General features: G+C 57.0%; 6 protein-coding genes across 6 annotated transcripts; all 6 read right to left on the bottom strand.

Moving 5' to 3' along the window:
* Positions 1-214: 214 nt before the first annotated feature.
* Positions 215-1988, bottom strand: DICSQDRAFT_131150 (uncharacterized protein). Its single transcript, XM_007360296.1, has 2 exons — positions 1333-1988; positions 215-1269 (listed from the first exon to the last, which is right to left on the bottom strand). The coding sequence occupies exons 1-2, from the start codon at positions 1530-1532 to the stop codon at positions 528-530; spliced, it is 942 nt and encodes a 313-aa protein (XP_007360358.1). The 5' UTR covers positions 1533-1988; the 3' UTR covers positions 215-527.
* DICSQDRAFT_176626 (uncharacterized protein) lies at positions 1970-3909 on the bottom strand (the record flags this gene model as incomplete). Its single annotated transcript, XM_007360295.1, has 2 exons — positions 3867-3909; positions 1970-3811 (listed from the first exon to the last, which is right to left on the bottom strand). Exon 2 carries the CDS (start codon positions 3809-3811, stop codon positions 1970-1972), a length of 1842 nt encoding a protein of 613 aa, XP_007360357.1. The 5' UTR covers positions 3867-3909.
* Positions 3910-6101: 2192 nt separating this feature from the next.
* Positions 6102-8805, bottom strand: DICSQDRAFT_47572 (uncharacterized protein; the record flags this gene model as incomplete). Its single annotated transcript, XM_007359844.1, has 5 exons — positions 6102-6281; positions 6379-6437; positions 6480-6705; positions 6985-7171; positions 7550-8805. The coding sequence occupies 5 exons, from the start codon at positions 8803-8805 to the stop codon at positions 6102-6104; spliced, it is 1908 nt and encodes a 635-aa protein (XP_007359906.1).
* A 256-nt stretch (positions 8806-9061) lies between these two features.
* DICSQDRAFT_95722 (xylose reductase) lies at positions 9062-10803 on the bottom strand. The gene is made up of 12 exons (XM_007360294.1): positions 10733-10803; positions 10657-10670; positions 10580-10595; positions 10501-10524; positions 10314-10443; positions 10248-10261; positions 10164-10193; positions 9951-10101; positions 9815-9893; positions 9515-9765; positions 9299-9459; positions 9062-9243 (listed from the first exon to the last, which is right to left on the bottom strand). Exons 1-12 carry the CDS (start codon positions 10769-10771, stop codon positions 9196-9198), a joined length of 957 nt encoding a protein of 318 aa, XP_007360356.1. The 5' UTR covers positions 10772-10803; the 3' UTR covers positions 9062-9195.
* Positions 10804-11324: 521 nt separating this feature from the next.
* On the bottom strand, positions 11325-14813 carry DICSQDRAFT_95721 (uncharacterized protein). Its single transcript, XM_007360293.1, has 5 exons — positions 14127-14813; positions 13911-14070; positions 13128-13852; positions 12499-13069; positions 11325-12443 (listed from the first exon to the last, which is right to left on the bottom strand). The coding sequence occupies exons 1-4, from the start codon at positions 14733-14735 to the stop codon at positions 12764-12766; spliced, it is 1800 nt and encodes a 599-aa protein (XP_007360355.1). The 5' UTR covers positions 14736-14813; the 3' UTR covers positions 11325-12443; positions 12499-12763.
* Positions 14814-15094: 281 nt separating this feature from the next.
* On the bottom strand, positions 15095-16969 carry DICSQDRAFT_131143 (uncharacterized protein). The gene is made up of 5 exons (XM_007360292.1): positions 16614-16969; positions 16387-16549; positions 15545-16323; positions 15438-15492; positions 15095-15383 (listed from the first exon to the last, which is right to left on the bottom strand). Exons 3-5 carry the CDS (start codon positions 16082-16084, stop codon positions 15124-15126), a joined length of 855 nt encoding a protein of 284 aa, XP_007360354.1. The 5' UTR covers positions 16085-16323; positions 16387-16549; positions 16614-16969; the 3' UTR covers positions 15095-15123.
* Positions 16970-17411: the final 442 nt, after the last annotated feature.

The raw sequence follows: 17411 nt of genomic DNA, 5'->3' as shown, positions 1-17411 counted from the left end.
AGGGGTGTCATTCACATAATATAATTCAGGCCGGCCTGGTGGCGCCGTGCCGAGACGTGCCCGGCTGACACTCGTACCCAGCCGCTGCCTCGTGAAGCAAAACCTTCACCGCCATCCCACAAATATAATCAATACGCCCATACCCATATGCACTTGCCGCTTCAGCTCCACCACATTGGCCCGCACTCGCCCCCCGCTAGACTTCCATGCATCGAGAAATTGCAAGGTATAAAGTGCTGGAGGTATGCAACGGTAACAAACAACATTGCGCGGGTGGTGGTGTATCTACAGAAGGATAAGTGTCATCGTAAACAGTCGTGCGGTCATAGAAGTCGTTTCTAATGTTGGAACCCCAGCACGAACACGCAGGCGTATGCGTGCAAGGCCCAAAAATACAGCTGCATAACGTACACGATCTTGATGCAAAGTACCTCCATAGCCATGGTTCCTGTCCTAAGAATGTTCCTACACGCGCATACGGTCAGAGTTCCTCCGTGCACCGTCGTCAAACACACAGCGCTCCGCATCTAGGCTGCAGGATCGGGCGCCATGAAGCCTAGCAGAGCGATTGCCGCCTCCATGTCCATGTCCTCGTCCTTTACAGGCGGTTCCGGCACACCGGCATCAAGCTCCTCTGCTTCCGCAGGCAGAACGAAAGGTGGGAGGAGCTCGGTGCTGACGTTCGGTGTGATCGCCTCATCATCCTCCGTCTCCGTGTCGTCGTCGCCTACGCTCGAGTTTTTGCGGGGGGTAGCGTCTAGGACGAGCATGGGCACGTCACTGTCCTCGTCCTCCGATGCAGCCGGCTTGGCAGCGAGCCTCGCCCGGCGAATGCTCGCCTTGCGGCCCGCGCGCGCTTTTGCACACGCCCACTCCAGCGTCCGGAGTCTTTTCGTGCACGGCTCCAGAGCGAGGAGAGGCTCACCGAGGGAGGGGGACGACGGCCGTGTGGGAGGCGAGGAGGGAAGAAGCTCCCATATATCCTTTGACCTCTCCGCTGTTGCTGCCCGACGTCTCGGAGTGACGGGGACGCGAGGCGGTAAGCGCGAGCAGGGCAATCCCTTGGCCTTGTAGGGCAGCTCGCGTGACGACGCGACGCGGTCTAGGGAAACGACCGAGTCCGAGCGCGGCAGCGCTTTGGGGCCATCCGGCGGGCGGACGTGCTTGTTCTCTGGCAGCGAACCTTTGGACCATCCAGATGAAGCAGACCATGTCCTCTTCAAGGTGCGGCGCTTGTTCTGGAACCATGCGTTGACGGCCTTCAATTCCCTGTAGGTATAGGTACAACCTCAACGTGAGCTCGTGCATGCGACCGACGGAGTATATGCGCACATTCCAAGCTCTGCAGCGAGAAGAGCACGCTCCTCTCTCGACGGGTGAGTCTTCACCTCAAACACAGACACCAGTGCGTTTGTCTGGGAAGGTGCGAGGCGTCTACGCGTGGACAGGGGACCGCATGCCAGGCGGGTCGGGTCCAGCTTGGGCGAGTCTGAGGACGAAGCGGAGATCGTTGGGGAGAGCGGGACAGACATATTGAAGACGGGAGGGGAAGAGTGGACGGTGCGCTGAGGTTATGGGGGCTATGAGAGTAACCCCATGCGCAGGATGAGGTCGGACACACGGTTCGAACGCGGTCCAACCTCGAACCGCGTACCTGCCACCCGACGCGTATATACGGCCAAACAACGCGCCTCACCTGATCCGCCTCTATGCACACGTGAACCGGCGTCTTTTAGAGCGTCTACGCGCACCCCGAACGCGAACTTGGAAACTCGAACCATCCCTGCGGCGGCTACGCGCGCGTCGTTCGCTAGTATGTAGCATACGTATTTGCATTCTCGGTCAAATTCAAATACAGCAATCTTGCTTGTCTCCCGAGATTAGTCAAATGTAGTGGAGATAGCGACTCGTGACTCACTATGCGCTACAGTAACCCAAGCCTCGTCTGACCTCAGATTGTACCCAGATCCTACAAGTGCGACAGTACCTCCTCCTCCACCACCTTCTCCTCATACATCGGCGTTTCCATGGGCACTATCATGAATTCCCCAACGGAGGGAGCAATGTCAGCCTGCTCGAGGAGCGCCTTCATTTCTTCGTACTTCGTTTTGTTGCGCACGCACACGCGGGGAAATTGCTTGCCCAGCTGCTGCCGCGCGTTGAGCCAGAGCGCAAAGTCTCGGACGTCTCCCGTCGGGTCGCCGACGTACTCCCAGAAAATGCTGAGGTACTCGAGCTCGGGGCAGCAGATAGGTATCGCGAACGGCTCCTGCCTCGCCGCCTTCTCCGCGATCGCCGCGAGCTCCTCCGGAGCCAAGTACAGCTCGGGCACGCACAGGGGCCGGAGCAGCGCCTGCACGCCGACATACAAGAAGCCTGATTTCAACACCCTGAGCTTGGGCATGCTGCGCAGCAACCTCCCGAACTGGGCGAAATACTGGTTGACCACGGGGGGCGGGGCGGGAGGACCGTGGCAGGCGATAAAGCGGAGCGCAAATAGACGCAGCTCGGGGAACCGGCCAGTGAGCTGTTCGCACAGCGACTTGAAGTTGATGCTCGCGTTCCTGATCGATAAAATGTTGAGAGCGATGAGTCGCGGGGCGTCGATGTGCGCGAGGGTGAATTCGGTCGCCCTCCTTTCAGCTTCGTAGTGTATACTTAACTCGAGGAGATTGGGGAGCTCGACGCGCACCGAGGGTGGCGGCGTGTTCCATTCGCAAGCAACCCAGAACATACGGAGGTCAAGCCGAACCAACGTCGATGCCGCCGCGAAGAGGATCTGAGACCACTGGTGGGACTGGAGGGGCGGCATAGTGCCATAGGTGGTTCCCAGACGCAGGTCCTTGACGTTCGAAAACATGGTCGGTGACTGACTCTCCCAATCGATCGCGACACCGTCGAGGTCAATCTTGCGCAGATTCGGGACCACTACCTGCCCCCTGAGAGGGATCATGGGGGGTCGGTCATAGAAAATAACGACGTTCCCGTCGCGATTCCTATGGTTAACGTGGTGGAGCACGAGCGTCTGCAGACACGGGAAAGCCCGTGTATTCCGTGCAAGCCAGGTACAGAATACAGGCATAGAGCTTTCGCATAGCCCAGCGGTCACTTCGCGTAGCTGGGGAGCGGCTAAAATCAGCCCATGGAGGAGCACGCCGAAGTCGGTAGCGTGGACGGGGCTGGCCCCAGGGAGCACCGGAGCCTGGCCGAATCCGATAGTGAGGGGCACACCCTCCGCGCGCGAGATAGCCCGAAACGAGAGTTTCCAAGGACAAGCGTCGGTGAAGATGACCGTGCGCCAGAGCGCACGGTACCCGTACGCGATGTCTCTGAAACGCCTGCAGGTCTGGACGAGCACGGCGCGAGCGGCGTGATAGTACTTCATATTGTCGATAGGGTGGGAGTAGACGACATGGTCAAAGATCATACCGAGGATCTCATTCGGGAGGTCGCGAATGGGGAAGAGAGCGCGGGTAAGGATTCGGTGCCTCCAGATAATGGATGCAAGCTCGTTGCCGATAGCCGCAGGCGGACGCTCTTCCATGTTCTCTTCCATGTTCTCGCGGAGAGCCTCCAACTCATGGATTCGTACCTTGAACATCTTGACACGGCTGTTGAAGCGCGCCCGTAATGCATCGTCCATGATGGAGGGCGGAGGAACGGTGGCGAGGTATCTTTTGTACATCATCTCGTCCTCCCAGATCCTGGCCGCATAGGGATCGCTCATGGGGTCAGGATCTAGCTTCTGAGCAACTGGAAGCTTGACACCGAAAATGTCGGGCTCTTGCGCGACATAACGAGGTCGAGACATCTGCATAGCAGCGATGAGGGTGCTGGGAGCGCTCTTGTGATTCGAAATCACTCACCTCTGGTACAGAGGGCGCGCCACTAATTCCTTGAATACTCTCTGAATTGTGTTATTGAAAGGTCGGAGAGGAAAAAGGCCTTGGGATAGGGGAAGGGACTACGGATCGCAAGCGAAGACAAGGAGAAGCAGTTTGGCGAACGAGTGGAAGCGAGGATTATCCTTTATGCTTCCCTGGACGCGGGTCAGAGGGCCGTGGAAAACCGCTGACGGGTCGGGTCATGCACCAAACATCAGTGTTTGCAGCTGTGGGCGTCCGCCCTATCAAATGCGCGTTAGCCTGCTGTCGTGACGACCTGAGACAAACCGTGTCTGTCTTACTTTAGGGCCTCCTTGTTCTGCGGTTCCTGCCTTAACCTATCATAGGAAGGGACTCGGTCCGTCTAAGGGCAAGTGGATATGTCGAACTGAACAGCGATCCGGTCAGGGAAACGCAGACAGACAGTTGATTGGTGCGTGGCATATTCAATGTCGTAACATGCTGCTCTGTGGTCCGCTAAGGATTCAACGCGGGTTGGTCTAGGATTTTGTTTCCAAACGAAGCTGAGGATCAGGCTTCCAGGATGGTGCGCCGCCGCCTGCATCTTAGTTACTATTGCATTGTTCTTGGACAGCTAGGCTCAGACATCCCAGAACGCCGTTCAACAATTTTCGTGACCGTGCTTTGTACCATGCTGGTTTCGTCGGACAACAGAGCTAGAAATTTGTGACCTGCGACAATCGATGCAGATTCAAGTTGTTGCGTTCCGTAGGAATGGATTGCATCGTGACAGCAAGTCTTTGTCCCATACCATCTAGATCATAGAAGCTAAGCCCATCTCACAGGTTCCTTCAACAATAGAAGGGACTCACATGTTCAAACCCAGCTCCCATGCTGAGAAGGAGGCAATACATATCCAACTGGGCTTTCGGCGTCTAAAATACTAGGCGCCTTGACGGCCGTACAATAATAACATAGTACAACACCGCGCGCAGAGATCTGCCATGCGCAGCTACTAGTATGGTCATATACCAGCGGCCAGGTTCGTTACTCAGACTTCGTTCATCGGGGGCTCCTCATTTCAAGCTCGGAAGAAACTCATCGATCTGAGCTCATGCATCTCAAGGGTTGATCAAGATTTTTGAGTTTCGCAAATCCTCAGCGTTTCCAAGCGTCTCCGGCCGCCAGCGACGCTGAAAGTGTCACGCGTGGAGGGCTCTTCGTTTGTGAGCTTCAAGTTTTTTTTTGCCGAGTGGCACCGCCGATTGCTCTCCGTCAGAGAGAAGTTTCGAGATCCAGCTCCTGTCCGCGCTATGAGGACAAAGCACTCGCCATATGGGATTGCTATTGGATGTCTCCTGCCTTCTTTGTGCCTCCCCTTCTCTTCGGTGACTCCCTGACACCAACAGACAACCGCGTTTCCATGCTCATCAAGCATGCCTACCGTATCGCAGTCGATCATCGATTAATCCTCCATTGGACTTAGCCCAAATTAGGAGACCTATTCTCCAATGATCACTATATATATGTAATAGGAGCAGCTAGGAGCTCGAACAGTGAACAGAAACCGATGGCGTACGTGACATCCGATCAATGGCGATGCCATACTCGCAGTGGCCTGAGTTGATGCACGGCAGGCATTCCCGGGTTTTCGACAGGAGAGAAATATATGGAAAGGAGAGGCATGAGGTGAGCCATTCGTCAAGACGCGGCTTTTCTGAACAAGAGCCTCTGAAACCCCGGGTACATCGGGGGGGTTGCCTCCTGCCACGCCCTTTCGTCGACACCGAAACATGGAGATGTCTGCCGTGATGTGCTCAAATATGTTTCCTGCTCTTAAGGAAAATCCAACGGGCCCTTGGACAATTACGGACCATTCCGCGAGATGGGTGGATGGCTACCGCAGCACACGGTTCACCGATGTAGGACATTGGTACTGGGCAAATAAATACTATTTTCGTTTACACTACCTGAAGTACAACTACATAGCACGGCCTACAGATTTCAGATTGAAGGCTTACCTTACTACTAGACTAAGCGGAGAATAGGGAACAGAAGAACAGGCCAAGATAGAGCAACGACAGCAGAAGAAGCGGGCGGTCCATGGAAGTGAGGACATGCCAGTCTCTCAACTGCGATCGTACCACTACAAGAAAAAGAGGCCGTAATCGATAACTGAAGCATAAACGATACAGCGACTCCGCGACGCGTTCGGCATATCTTACACCTCACAATTCAGATTAGAGGACTTCGAGCTCATTTGCGGCGTGCGCCCGAACCCGACGCCTGCTGAGGGCTCGGTGGAGCGACGAGGAGTTCCTCGATAATCTCGCCTACAATCGTGTCCTCGCGCTCCTTGCTCACCTCACCGTTGAGCGGGATGTGCGAGTCGACCTTCGACTGCAGCACGGGGTACTGATTAGATGTGATTCCCATCTAGGAAACAAAGAACGACAGACCGTCAGCATACGGATCAGGGCAACCACGATACAAGGCCAGACTACAAGGGAACAGAACAATGGACGATACTCACTTCAGCCAGACGATGGACAATGGAGTCTATGGCGGCCGTGCGACCTGCATTTGTGTTGCCTGACCCAGGCGCAGAACCGAATGTACCCCACGAGGCATCACGGCGATGCCCAGTACCATGGACAGTGTGGGATCTGCGAGGAATACTGTACAGCTCGAGTCGAGGGAACGGTCCCCGAGCGTTGCTGATGACTTGCGGGGCCGCCTCTGCCTGCTCTTGCGAGGCCTGGGGGCTAGCAGAAGCCGATGCTTGAGCCGACGGGCCGGCAGCGGCACTGGGACCGGATGCACCCGGGGGACTGATTGGGCTGTCGTGCACGTCCTTCGTCTCGCTGCAAGAAAAAAGCAAGATACGTCGGTCAGCGCGCATGCTCCGACGAGAAAATCCGCGCGTAGCACACACGTACCTGTCGGTCGAGACGTTCATGCGGCGCTTCTTGCGCTCCTCGCGGAGGCGGCGGTAATGTTCCTTTTCGGCAATGTAGGCCTCCTTGGCTGCCTGCAGCTTCTTCTTCGCTTCGTCGGGAGACTCCAAGGGTGACGCACCGTACATCTCAACATCAAAGCCCTCGCCACTGGCGTTCGGCCTCGGAGGGAGAGCGGGGACGGTGTCTCCCCAGTCGGCGCCATGGGAGGGGTGACGTCTCCAGCCACGAAGGCGTTCGCCGCCGTGGCGGGGAGGCCCGACGAACGGGTCGTCGTCGTCCCACTCACCTGGATAATGATGACGATGACGCCTGTCCCATGAGTAGTGGCCGAAATGGCCGTGGTGAGGAGGAGGCGGGCCAGCGGGGCTGTCGTGGGGAGGGAATGGGCCGCGACCTCCGAAAGTACCGTGAGCTCCCAGAGGAGGCGGAGGGCCGGGGGGAGGCGGTCCGGGAGGCGGAGGAGGACCAGGCGGCGGGGGCGGGCCAGGTGGTGGTGGAGGGCCTGAAGGGCGCCCCGGGCGTCCGTGGTGAGGAGGCGGGCCAGGTGGGAAGTTGAAGAACGGAGGTGGCCCGGAGAACGGGAAGCCGCCTCTACCGCCCCATCGGGAGTCGAACGAGCCCCACGAAGCGCGGCCGGGGCCACCCCTGTGCGGAGGAGGCGGACCACCAGCCCACCTCATCCACGACTCCTCCATTAGGTCGGTAGTAGTCCGCCGGTTGCGCGACGGGGTGGAGGTTTCGAACCCGGGCGCCGAGGAGGACTGAACGTTGGGGTTCGCACCTTGAGTGCCAGTATCGGTGATGTCCGCCATGACCCGGATGACTTCAGCGAGGGCGTCCGCGACCCTGCGGCCGGCGGCCTCCTCCGCGGCACGTCCTCCGCCCAGAGCAGCCTGACGAACATCCTCCGCGCCCATGATCGCGCTGCGGCGGATCTCCTCCGCGGCCCGCACGACCTGATCGCGGTGAGTCTGCCAGTACGTACCATTGGAAGCGTTGCGGACAATGTTGCGGATGCCCTCCGAGAGCTCTGGGTGGGAAGCGAGTATGGTGGACAGCGTGCTGAAGAGATTGGCGACGTCGTTCGCAATATTGGTCTGAGGCGCGGCGGCGACATCGTCCAAGTCGGGGAGCGGCGGATCGTCGGCCTGAGGGGTGCTCGTGGACTTCCCCGTACCAGACACGGGGGTTCTAGCCTTGGGGGTGGGAGTACGAGGTCCCAAAGCAGAGACACTGCGGCTCCGGCTGCTAGTCGACCGCCCGTGGTATGTGCCAACGTTGGAATTGCCCATCGCGAAGACGTGAATGGGATGCTTAGGGCCAGTCTCCTCCTCAGCGATGATAGATTGGGTAGAAGAGATGGTGTCCGGTGTTTGGGAGCGACGAAGACTTGCGGAGCGCGCCCGTCTCTTCCCTTTGTCGGTAGTGGGAGTCGCGTCAATCTCAGGGAGGGTGTTGGTAGAGTTGGTGCTGACGGAGGCGTCGTCCTTGTCCCCCTTATTGAAGTAAGAGATGTCGGCGTCGCTGTCGAGCACCTCGACGAAGGCGTGGGGCTGCTCTCCGTCTGCTTCGACGATGATACCGCCGAGACCAGACGGGATGGGTTGCCAACCGTCGTCGATCTCCATCTCAAACAGCACCGGGGCCGAGCGCCCGAATGTGTTACGGTAGTTCATTGCAGAGCCAGTACGAGGAGTGTCGGGGAGAGGCTTATCGTTGCGAAGGGAGTCGAGGTCGTGGACGTTGAGTTTCACCAGCATGAGCGTACCGTCCCTCTGCTGCAGCACGCCCTGGTAGAAGTCCTGAAGCTCTTCTTCGGAGCTGAGAGTGACCTCGTCTCCATCGTCGTCCACGTACGAAACGCCAACGCTGGGGAGGGGTATGTTGTACAAGGATTCGATCTTGGCTGCGAGGGCTTCCCAAGAGGGCCTCTCCTGGAAGGTGACGCGTCGAACGAGCCCGTCCGGGGGTCTAGAGAATTTGAACTGGATGGGAGACATGGTGTAATAGGATGAGGAGCAGTGGGACGGAATGGGGGGTTATATAGACGTCGTAATGGCCAGTAGTACTTGTTCTAGTCAGTTCAGACTCCGCTGCGCAGTGGGCGATCGAGAGTTGCGCAAGCGGCCCCGCAGCGCCTCGGCACCGCTTTCTGTTAACTCTATCGCTCCCTACGCAGACGCCGACAGGCCTCGTCCTCTGCCGCGACGCTGCGCACATGGCAATATTCATGGATCACACTCTGACTGCTGTCTCGACATGACTCTCTCCATACGCAAGTCATAGTTGCACATGGTATTCTTGAGTCATTCCGCGGTCTATTCGTAATCTTACAAAGCTAATAAGCACTGCTGCGGCCGTACATCGTCGCCGACGACGCGTATGTCTCCTCACGCGAAGATCGCCAGTCGGGGGTCGAGGTCGACCGGGTCGTTGAGCTGCGCCATTTCAAGATCAGTCTGGAATCACAGCGAGTCAGGCAGATCGACTCACGCGGAGGTTAATGTTGAGTGCGCTGAGTGCCTTGACGTCCTCTTCGGGTAACTCGAAATCAGTTATTGCCAAGTTCTGCACCAAACGCTCGTGGTTGTTGGACTTGGGGATGACCGCAAGACCCCGCTGGAGAGCCCAACGAAGTAGAACCTGAGCGGTGGCTGCAAGATTCATTCGTTAGTGAGCATGGTTTGCAGACATTGATGGTCGACTGACTCTTCGAGTGCTTAGACGCAATGTTCGCAACGAGGTCGTGCTGGAGCAGACTGCTCGTGTTCTTGTGGGCACCAAGCTCGACATAGCTTTGAGGGCCAAAGGACGAGTAAGCAGTAACAGCGATACCCAGCAACTTGGAGTAGTCAACTAGGGCCTCCTGGGTCAAGTAAGGATGAATCTCGACTTGAAGAACTTGAGGCTCAATGCGAGCGTAACGTTGGACATCGTAGATGAGAGCACCCTGGGCGTTGCTGCAATGAGGTGAATTCGTGGTTTGTTGTCACATGGAATCGCACTAACCTCAGACCGATGTTCTTCGTCAGACCCTTGTCAACAAGATCCTCGAGCGCGTGCCACGTCTCCTGGAAGGGGACGTTGACTGAGATACCAGCTCGTCAGCTGTCCGATGCCCGCATACTCAAAGGAGCGAACTTACTGGGATGAACTTTGCCGTCGAGTCCCCACCACTCTTGGGGGAACTTGACCTTGGGGTCGATGTACTCGATAGAAATAGGGAAGTGGATGAGGTAGAGGTCGAAGTAGTCCAGACCCCAGAGCGCCAGAGAATTGCGAGCACCCTCCTCGACCTATTCCATTTCCAGCCAGTCAACATATGTGGGAGACGGTCCAGGACCCTGTGATCACGTACGCGCTCTTTCTCGTGGTAAGAGTTCCAAAGCTATGTCCCATGTTATCAGTTTGCGGGAACCAATCGGAGAATTCACGAGCAGACCTTGGACGTAATCCCTATGGATATGGTTAGTGCAATGCGCATCACGAGTTAGGGAGCTTTACTCACAGACATCCTCGCGGGTTACGAGACCATCCTTGATGGCACGCGCGAGACCCTCACCGGCCTCCTTTTCGTTACCATAGTCAGAAGCGCCGTCAAAAAGACGGTATCCGGCCTTGATCGCGTTGTACACGGTCTGGCGTTGTAAGTTCAGCAACTGCTAGGTGATAGGCCGCATTAAATATGGACTTACATCGGCGCAAGTCTCCTTCGTGACCTGTACACCATCGACGTTTCAGTTGTAGTAGCGCAAGTGAATCTGTACGGCGTACCTTCCAGAGACCGAAGCTAGCATCGACAAGACCCGTCATCAGAGATTTACAACACTGACGCACGATCAATAGCTTACCCGACAAGAGGCATCTGACAGAGCCAAGAGGTCAGTATACGACGTGCCTTGGGCATATTTGGTACGCAGGACGAACCTTCGCGCCGGTGCGCTTGAGAGTAACAGTGGTGGCCATGGTGTGTGATGAGAGATGGAGTGAGAGATGTTGAGGCGGGATGGGGTTTTGTCTGTAGGGGGTGCGGGGCTATTTGAGTCGAAAGTGGGGACCGGGGCGGTTCGAAGGGGAGCACGGGCCGCGGGTGGGAGAGAGTATTGCAGGATCGATGCCTATCGATGTGCTCGCAAGCAATGCCTGCCACTTATGATATCATCCTCGCGCGCGCGGCGTATTCTCGGCGCTCCTTCCCTTCTTGAGCACCTTCCCCATTGGTCCATCGCGGCACTTGCCGGCAAAACCTCCGCCGTTCTCCGGGCCTGTCGGGGCGACTGGCGGCGGCGCGTAGGTCTGCTCAGCCGTCGATGCGCATCCACGTCGTTGGCCTCGGTGCAGTTGGGTCCTTCGTCGCTTTCCACCTCCGTCGCACCCTCCATCCCAAGCACACCGTCTTTGCTCTCCACCATAAATTCTCCGCCCCCACCATCTCCAAAGAGCACCCCATAGTCATCGAGTCCGAGGGCGTGGTCCATTCTCAGAGCGGCGTCGAACATCTCGCCTTCACCCTATCTCCTCAACGCGCTCGCCCGGACCTGAACCCACGTCTCGACCCCTTGCGCCAGCCGCACACCGATCTCCGGGTCGCGCTGGACTGCCGCAACGAACCGCACGAGCTGCACCGCATCTATGGAGCCATCGAGTCCCTCGTCGTCACCACCAAGGCGCACGCCGTCCCCCGCGTCATAGCCGCGCTCTCCGGCCACCTCTCGCGCAACAGCACCGTCGTCCTCCTGCACAACGGCATGGGCATGTACGAGAAGCTCGTCGAGGAGTTCTTCCCCGACCCGTACGACCGCCCCAACTTCGTCCTCGCCACGAACACCCACGGCCTCTGGCGCAAGGACGTCCTCCACGTCGTCCACTCCGGCGTCGGGGAGATCCAGCTCGGCATCGTGCCGGACCCGCACGGACGCGACTACGAGGCCGCCGTACGAGGCACCGGGAACGTCCCCTCCTGGAAGCCGCTCTCCCTCGACGACATTGCGAGCATCTCGGACGAGCACGCGCAGTCGGTGAGCCCGCGCTATCTCTCCCTCCGGAACACCATCTCGGCGCTCACGGGCGCGCGTGCGCTCGGGGCGACATGGCGGCCGTACGACGACGTGCAGACGGCGATGCGACGCAAGCTCGTCGTCAACTGCTTCGTCAATCCGCTCTCTGCGCTCCTCCAGTGCAAGAATGGAGACCTGCTCAGCTCGAACCACAGCCGCTGGATTCTCGATCACCTGTGCAAGGAGGCAGAACACGTCTTCAGGGCACAGCTCGCGGCAGAGGTCAAGGAGATGCAGAAGGCGTATGAGGAAATGAGCGAGGAGGAGAAGGCGGCCGTGGGGCCGCCGCGGCCGCAGCCGTACCCTCGCGCTCTTACATCTCTCTCGCTCATGAGGGAGGTCGAGCGGGTCGTCGATCTGACGAGGGAGAACTACTCGTCGATGTATTGGGACGTCAAGTTGGGCAAGCCGACCGAGATCAAATACCTGAACGGGTATCTGCTCAAGCTCGGGCTGAAGTACAGTGTGAGGACTGGTGTCAATGACATCCTCTTCGGTCTTACGCAGATGCGCACCGCAATTCCGTTCGTCGGGAAGCCATCATAGTCAGCTGCGTTCGACGAACCTTCGTCCCTCCTCAGGTGTGCCTGACTTCCTTCGCGCATCTAGTCATTGCTGATATTGTTGATCACTCAGCACTGTCTGTGCGGCTTTTAGGCGTCGCCGATCGTCTATCTGACAGCCCACCTGACTGTTCTTATGATGATGTACCCCTAGCGATGCTACGCTATGTGCATTCACTTACTCAAGATGCCGTCCGTCCAACTTCATGAGCCTTGCCATGAAATGTATCAAAAGTTGCCATATAGTCGCATAATATAGGATACACTGTAGTGCTAGCTGGGACTAATGACACACCTTCTGAAACACATGCCACTATCTACTAGGAGGAGCATACCCTTCAACTATCCGTCCGCTGGGTTTCGAGTTGTTGTTCGGACCACCTAGCTCCCACCTTCAGGTCGTCCGGGAATTGCGTCTGTAACTCAAGAACGGGAATAAGACGGCCGCCGACACCGTCTTCGCGTGGTATATGCGCGTCCTCGAAGAATCTCCCGAACATGTAGACCTCCCTCCGCAAGCGACGTAGCCTCTCGAGTGTTAGCGGCGCAGGGGTCCAACATCTCCCGGAGATATCCGGGTGTACAGTCACGTCCCCGATGCCGTCTTTCGTGAGGACTTGAAATTCTGCCCTCCCCTCGTTGATCTGGTGATACGAATAGGTTCATGAACGTATCGCGGATGGAATAAGACACTCCACGTACCCTCCAACCAATGACGCACGCTTCTCCGTGATCAGGATGGGCCAATGCAAGCCCTACAAACCAGTCGAGGCCCTGGAGAGGTGAAGCCAGCCTACGACGCGGCGACTGGATCTTGTACTTGGTATGTCTCGCGGTGTACTCTGCCAACTCCGATAGGCACAATTCTCGCCGGTCCTCAGGGATGACAGGCAGCAGCGCGTCCATGACGACCGCCTGGTGGTCCAGGGGGCAATCCTCGGTGACCATTGGGATGATCTGCACCCCAGGGGCGTTAATAGTCGCGAAGGCAGCGGAGGCCGCGTACCGCACCCTGTCCATCCCGTAGCCACTCAGAGGATCGACATGACACGCATCGGTGCGCATCGTCGCGAATGCATTGTGGACCGCCCGGTTGACCATGCTCGCGAGGCCGGCGGGCATGACGGCGTCCGCCGGGAAGCTCGAGTGAAAGCCTGCCTCCGAGAGCATGACGGAGATGTCCCTGCTGGAGAAGACGATCGGAGGCGTCGTCGAGCAGGGGTCGATGAGCATGTCGCCTTGCTGTGGGTTCGGGGATTCGATGTGACAGAGCACTCTGCGCGGAGTGTTCGTTGGGATGGCTTTGATCTGCAGACGACGACATATCGCTGAGTAGACGTAATTGACTGAGATTGGGAGCGTCGTCGCGCGGCCGACTGTGAGAAAGTAATGTGGGAACTGGTTGAAGGGATTGTAGAATATGGTCGCTACAGGCAGTCGATGTTTAGGACGAATCTTCGCCCACAATGTCAGAAAAACGCTTACGATCATTAGCAAGAGCGAAGCCCTCCTCTTGTACAAAGTTGCGAACGAAGACTGCAACTTTAGCGAGGTCGTAGGCGGAGTCTGTAGGTTGCAGCACAAACTCGGCCTGCGTGAGGCGTTCTCGGCATCGGCTGGCGAGTTGGTCGAGCTGCTTGAAAATCTATCCTACGTGTAAGTAGGGCCGCCCTGGGTAGGTAACTTGATGACGTCACTTACAACGTACGGGGAAATGTCCACGAAAGCAGAGAGACCAGTCAGCGCATCCTCGAATGTGCAATCCTCGTCTTTCTTGAGTATGCGGGCCCAAGCGTTCACAGCGTGGTTGCGCCCGATAGCACCCAGAGCTGCCTTGGCCCAAAACCTCCTTGGAAGAGCATGCGGGACCGCTTCTTGTGATTCACTTTCTGCGTCGCCGGGTTCGCGAAAGACGTATGGTATTGGCACCTTCGTTTCCAGCTCTAGGGCGTCCCACACGTCCCAAGAGAACTCCAACGCGAGGCGGTGAGAAGCTGCGTCCCTATCATCCGGATGTGTGCGGATGTAATCGACCAACTGCAAGGCGGCACGATCGAGTCTGACGCGCTCAATGAACATCATCTGCCAGTCGCCCCCGAGTCGAGCGCGCCGCTCGTCCTCATGTTCCGGAATGTTGTGAATGTAGCGCGCGAGGTATAGTCTCGCCCATATTGACCTATCGAGGGCGGCCGCGCGAGCGACGGAGTTTGCGGAGAGAAAGCTAACGACGGTCTTGAGACTGGAGGGTTCTTGAGGAGGAAGTTGCAGGAGACAATGAGTATACAGCTCAACAGGTAGGGGAAATACCATCTCGTCACGTTGCGGTTAATCCGATTGTACAGGATCCCAATTGTAAGGAAACGAAGAACTGGAAAAGAGCGTGATGATTGTCGTCGAGAGTCGACACCAGGGGGACGCTGCCGTAGCCTGAGAGTGCAGATTGGGCAGGCAGTTCCATTTCCGTCGTTACTCCGAAGACCGTTCTCTGACCCCTGACGCGCAGCCTGTAAGACCGCTGTCCATAAGTACATATTTGCTGCGCTACATTCTGCGACCATATATAACCCAACTGTTACTAATGGTTGGGAGTCTGATACCAGATATTGGCACTCATGCCTCGGTGGTTCCAAACACACCTCGAAGGATTCTGAACCAAGAAACGAGAATACAAACACAATGGTACGGGACTAGATATTGTCTATGTTACACGCACGACGGTCGAGTCCGCCTGGCCGCTAGGGACCGCGTTCATAGAGTCTTGCAGGACGTCGTCGTCAGGATACAACGTCCGCGCCTCTGCAGTGAGGACAAGGCCCATGGGATTCCCATCAGAATCGACCTCGGAGAAAGACACGTCTTCAAAGTAGCGTCCGAGATAGGGAAAATTAGCGAAGAGCTTGCGCGCCCTCTTTCTGGACAGCCCCGCCCTCTCCAGGTCAGTCATTCCCTCCTCTGGTACTATAATATATACGATTGATCAGTCCAAGCAGCGGATAGTATAGGCCCACGTACATTGCCAGTTGCCCGTTGGGAAAGCTAGCGTATATGTTACTGTCTGACCATTGCTCTGTGCTCGGATCTGAGCGCGGAAGCGCGCAATTCGTGACAGTGGTGCGTACCTCCCAACCAAAGATAACACCTCGTGGCAAGTATGGTTCACTTGGCCTGGAAGTGATAATTGTCCCAATGCGGCCAAGCTCGGGGCCGAGATGTTGCAGGCGACGTTTGACCAGTGTCTCGAGATTCTCCGACCGCTGTGCTAGTTCCTCGACTGCTTTCACGAATGGCTTTTCCGCGAATGGTCCCGAATGTCCAGACCAGACACCATCAAGAACGACAACAGGGAGGTCAAGCGGTAGCATGTCTTGCAGCTGCTCAGGGAAGTTATAAGTCGCGTCCCATTCAGGACGAGCAGTCGCCGCAAGGGCACACTGCACTGCATATGATGCAATGAATCTCCTATTCGGATGCCTGGTAGACCATTCCCAGACACGCGCGTCGTCATGCAGCGTAAGATTGTTGGATGCGTCTCCTATGGCCTCCACGAGAAACCATGTGCGAGGTAGTTCTGCGATAGGATCCCCAGCCTCGTACGGCTCCTTCAAGGAAGGGACGTCAGATAGAGAGCAGATCGACGGTGCGCTTCCAGTAACACTCATTTCTATAACCACTGGATCATCAAGAGCGAGAGCTTGAGCGCCGCCGCCCCTCCGGACTATGCAAGCCGGCCTCGGTACTGGCCCCGGTATGGTTACGGTGTATGCAAACAGTTCCAGGCGGTCGCAGAGAGCCAGGAATAGCCATGTAAGGGAGAGGCGACTCAGAGGGAACGTTCGCTCTCCCCTGAGTATCGCATGCGGGTACGAGTTGAAGATATACTCGTTCGAATCCGGGTCGACTGAATCGTCCGCGCGCATGAGACAACGCAGAGACATACAGAGGTAGAGAGGAAGAAACTAACAGTCGTCGCCTATCCATTCCTGATCTTCCATGTACTCGATAATTGTCCTACACGCTCGATGGAGGTTGAAGTCAGGATCCGAGGGGTCCCAAACAATCTTCTTTCCGGACCGGGGCAAGAACTCAAGGCATTCCTGGGCGCAATAATCCAGCTCGCGCTCAATCTAGGTGAATGGCAATAGAATGAGGCGGTCTATATCCACAACAGTAACAAGATATGCGTCTTACCTCCTGAGGGGACCATCCGTAGAAAGCTGACCAGCCAGCCAGAGCCTCTGTCGTGCTAACAGTTGGATCACCCGCGTAGAGACGCCGCCACATGGTGACAGCCCAGTACCGTGCAATGATGCCCTGTGCCGTTTTCGCCCAGAACCTTCTCGGCATCGCGTGCGGGGCAGGAGGGAGGTCGCCGTTCTCGTCGTATGTCGAGCGGAAATATGTTGGTAGCGGAGCCGTCATCTCGTCCCCTAACGCGTCCCATACATCGAATGAGAGTTCTCTGGCGAGTACCGAAGCCTTTGAAATCCGTCCCGGTATTTGTGTTCGGATCTCGTCGACGAGACGCAGGGCGCGACGGTCAAGTGCCACACGCTCGAAGTACATGTGGTACCAACGATCGCTGCCCGACCATTGAGAAAGCCGACGATGCTCGTTCGCGGGAACATGATGGGTATAGCGCTCGTTGTACAAGGACCGCCATATGGGGTGGGAGGAGACGATAGCACGTACGTAAGAGTTAACCGCTAGGAGGCTGAGGAGCGTTTGAATGGTCCATGGGGATTGCGGCGAAAAAGACCCGAAGATGTGATTATATAGCTCGACGGGAAGGTGTACTCCAGATGAGTTAAGTGTCAGACGTTGCATAGCAAATTCCTGGAGAAGAATCAGGGAGAGACCGGCAGTGGCTCAGAATGGAGGCTGGAAGAGAGTTGGCAATGAAACTCGATCGGGCTTGACCACCAAATAGGCGCTGGTGGGTTTGTTCAATCATCAATGGCCAACACAGAAGAAACCGGAAGAACTCGT

Source organism: Dichomitus squalens (assembly GCF_000275845.1).
Source record: "Dichomitus squalens LYAD-421 SS1 unplaced genomic scaffold DICSQscaffold_1, whole genome shotgun sequence".
Lineage (NCBI taxonomy): Eukaryota > Fungi > Basidiomycota > Agaricomycetes > Polyporales > Polyporaceae > Dichomitus > Dichomitus squalens.
The sequence above is the reverse complement of the archived record's forward strand: the minus strand, read 5'-3'. Positions and strand labels throughout refer to the sequence as shown.

Bases quoted from the DNA above. Each gene is read 5' to 3' on its own strand.
- DICSQDRAFT_95721 (XM_007360293.1), bottom strand. From the start codon at position 14,735: ATGGTATTTCCCCTACCTGTTGAGCTGTATACTCATTGTCTCCTGCAA. The intron at 13,853-13,910 runs GTAAGCGTTTTT...GACTGCCTGTAG, and splicing joins CTTCGCTCTTGCTAATGATC to CGACCATATTCTACAATCCC. The intron at 13,070-13,127 runs GTACGTGGAGTG...TCGTATCACCAG, and splicing joins CGTGCGTCATTGGTTGGAGG to ATCAACGAGGGGAGGGCAGA.
- DICSQDRAFT_131143 (XM_007360292.1), bottom strand. From the start codon at position 16,084: ATGAGTGTTACTGGAAGCGCACCGTCGATCTGCTCTCTATCTGACGTC. The intron at 15,493-15,544 runs GTACGCACCACT...ATCCGAGCACAG, and splicing joins GTGTTATCTTTGGTTGGGAG to AGCAATGGTCAGACAGTAAC. The intron at 15,384-15,437 runs GTACGTGGGCCT...TATATATTATAG, and splicing joins CCCAACGGGCAACTGGCAAT to TACCAGAGGAGGGAATGACT.
- DICSQDRAFT_131150 (XM_007360296.1), bottom strand. From the start codon at position 1,532: ATGTCTGTCCCGCTCTCCCCAACGATCTCCGCTTCGTCCTCAGACTCG. The intron at 1,270-1,332 runs GTGCGCATATAC...CTATACCTACAG, and splicing joins CTCGCTGCAGAGCTTGGAAT to GGAATTGAAGGCCGTCAACG.
- DICSQDRAFT_95722 (XM_007360294.1), bottom strand. From the start codon at position 10,771: ATGGCCACCACTGTTACTCTCAAGCGCACCGGCGCGAAG. The intron at 10,444-10,500 runs GTAAGTCCATAT...TTACAACGCCAG, and splicing joins CGAAGGAGACTTGCGCCGAT to ACCGTGTACAACGCGATCAA. The intron at 10,102-10,163 runs GTACGTGATCAC...GAAATGGAATAG, and splicing joins CTTACCACGAGAAAGAGCGC to GTCGAGGAGGGTGCTCGCAA.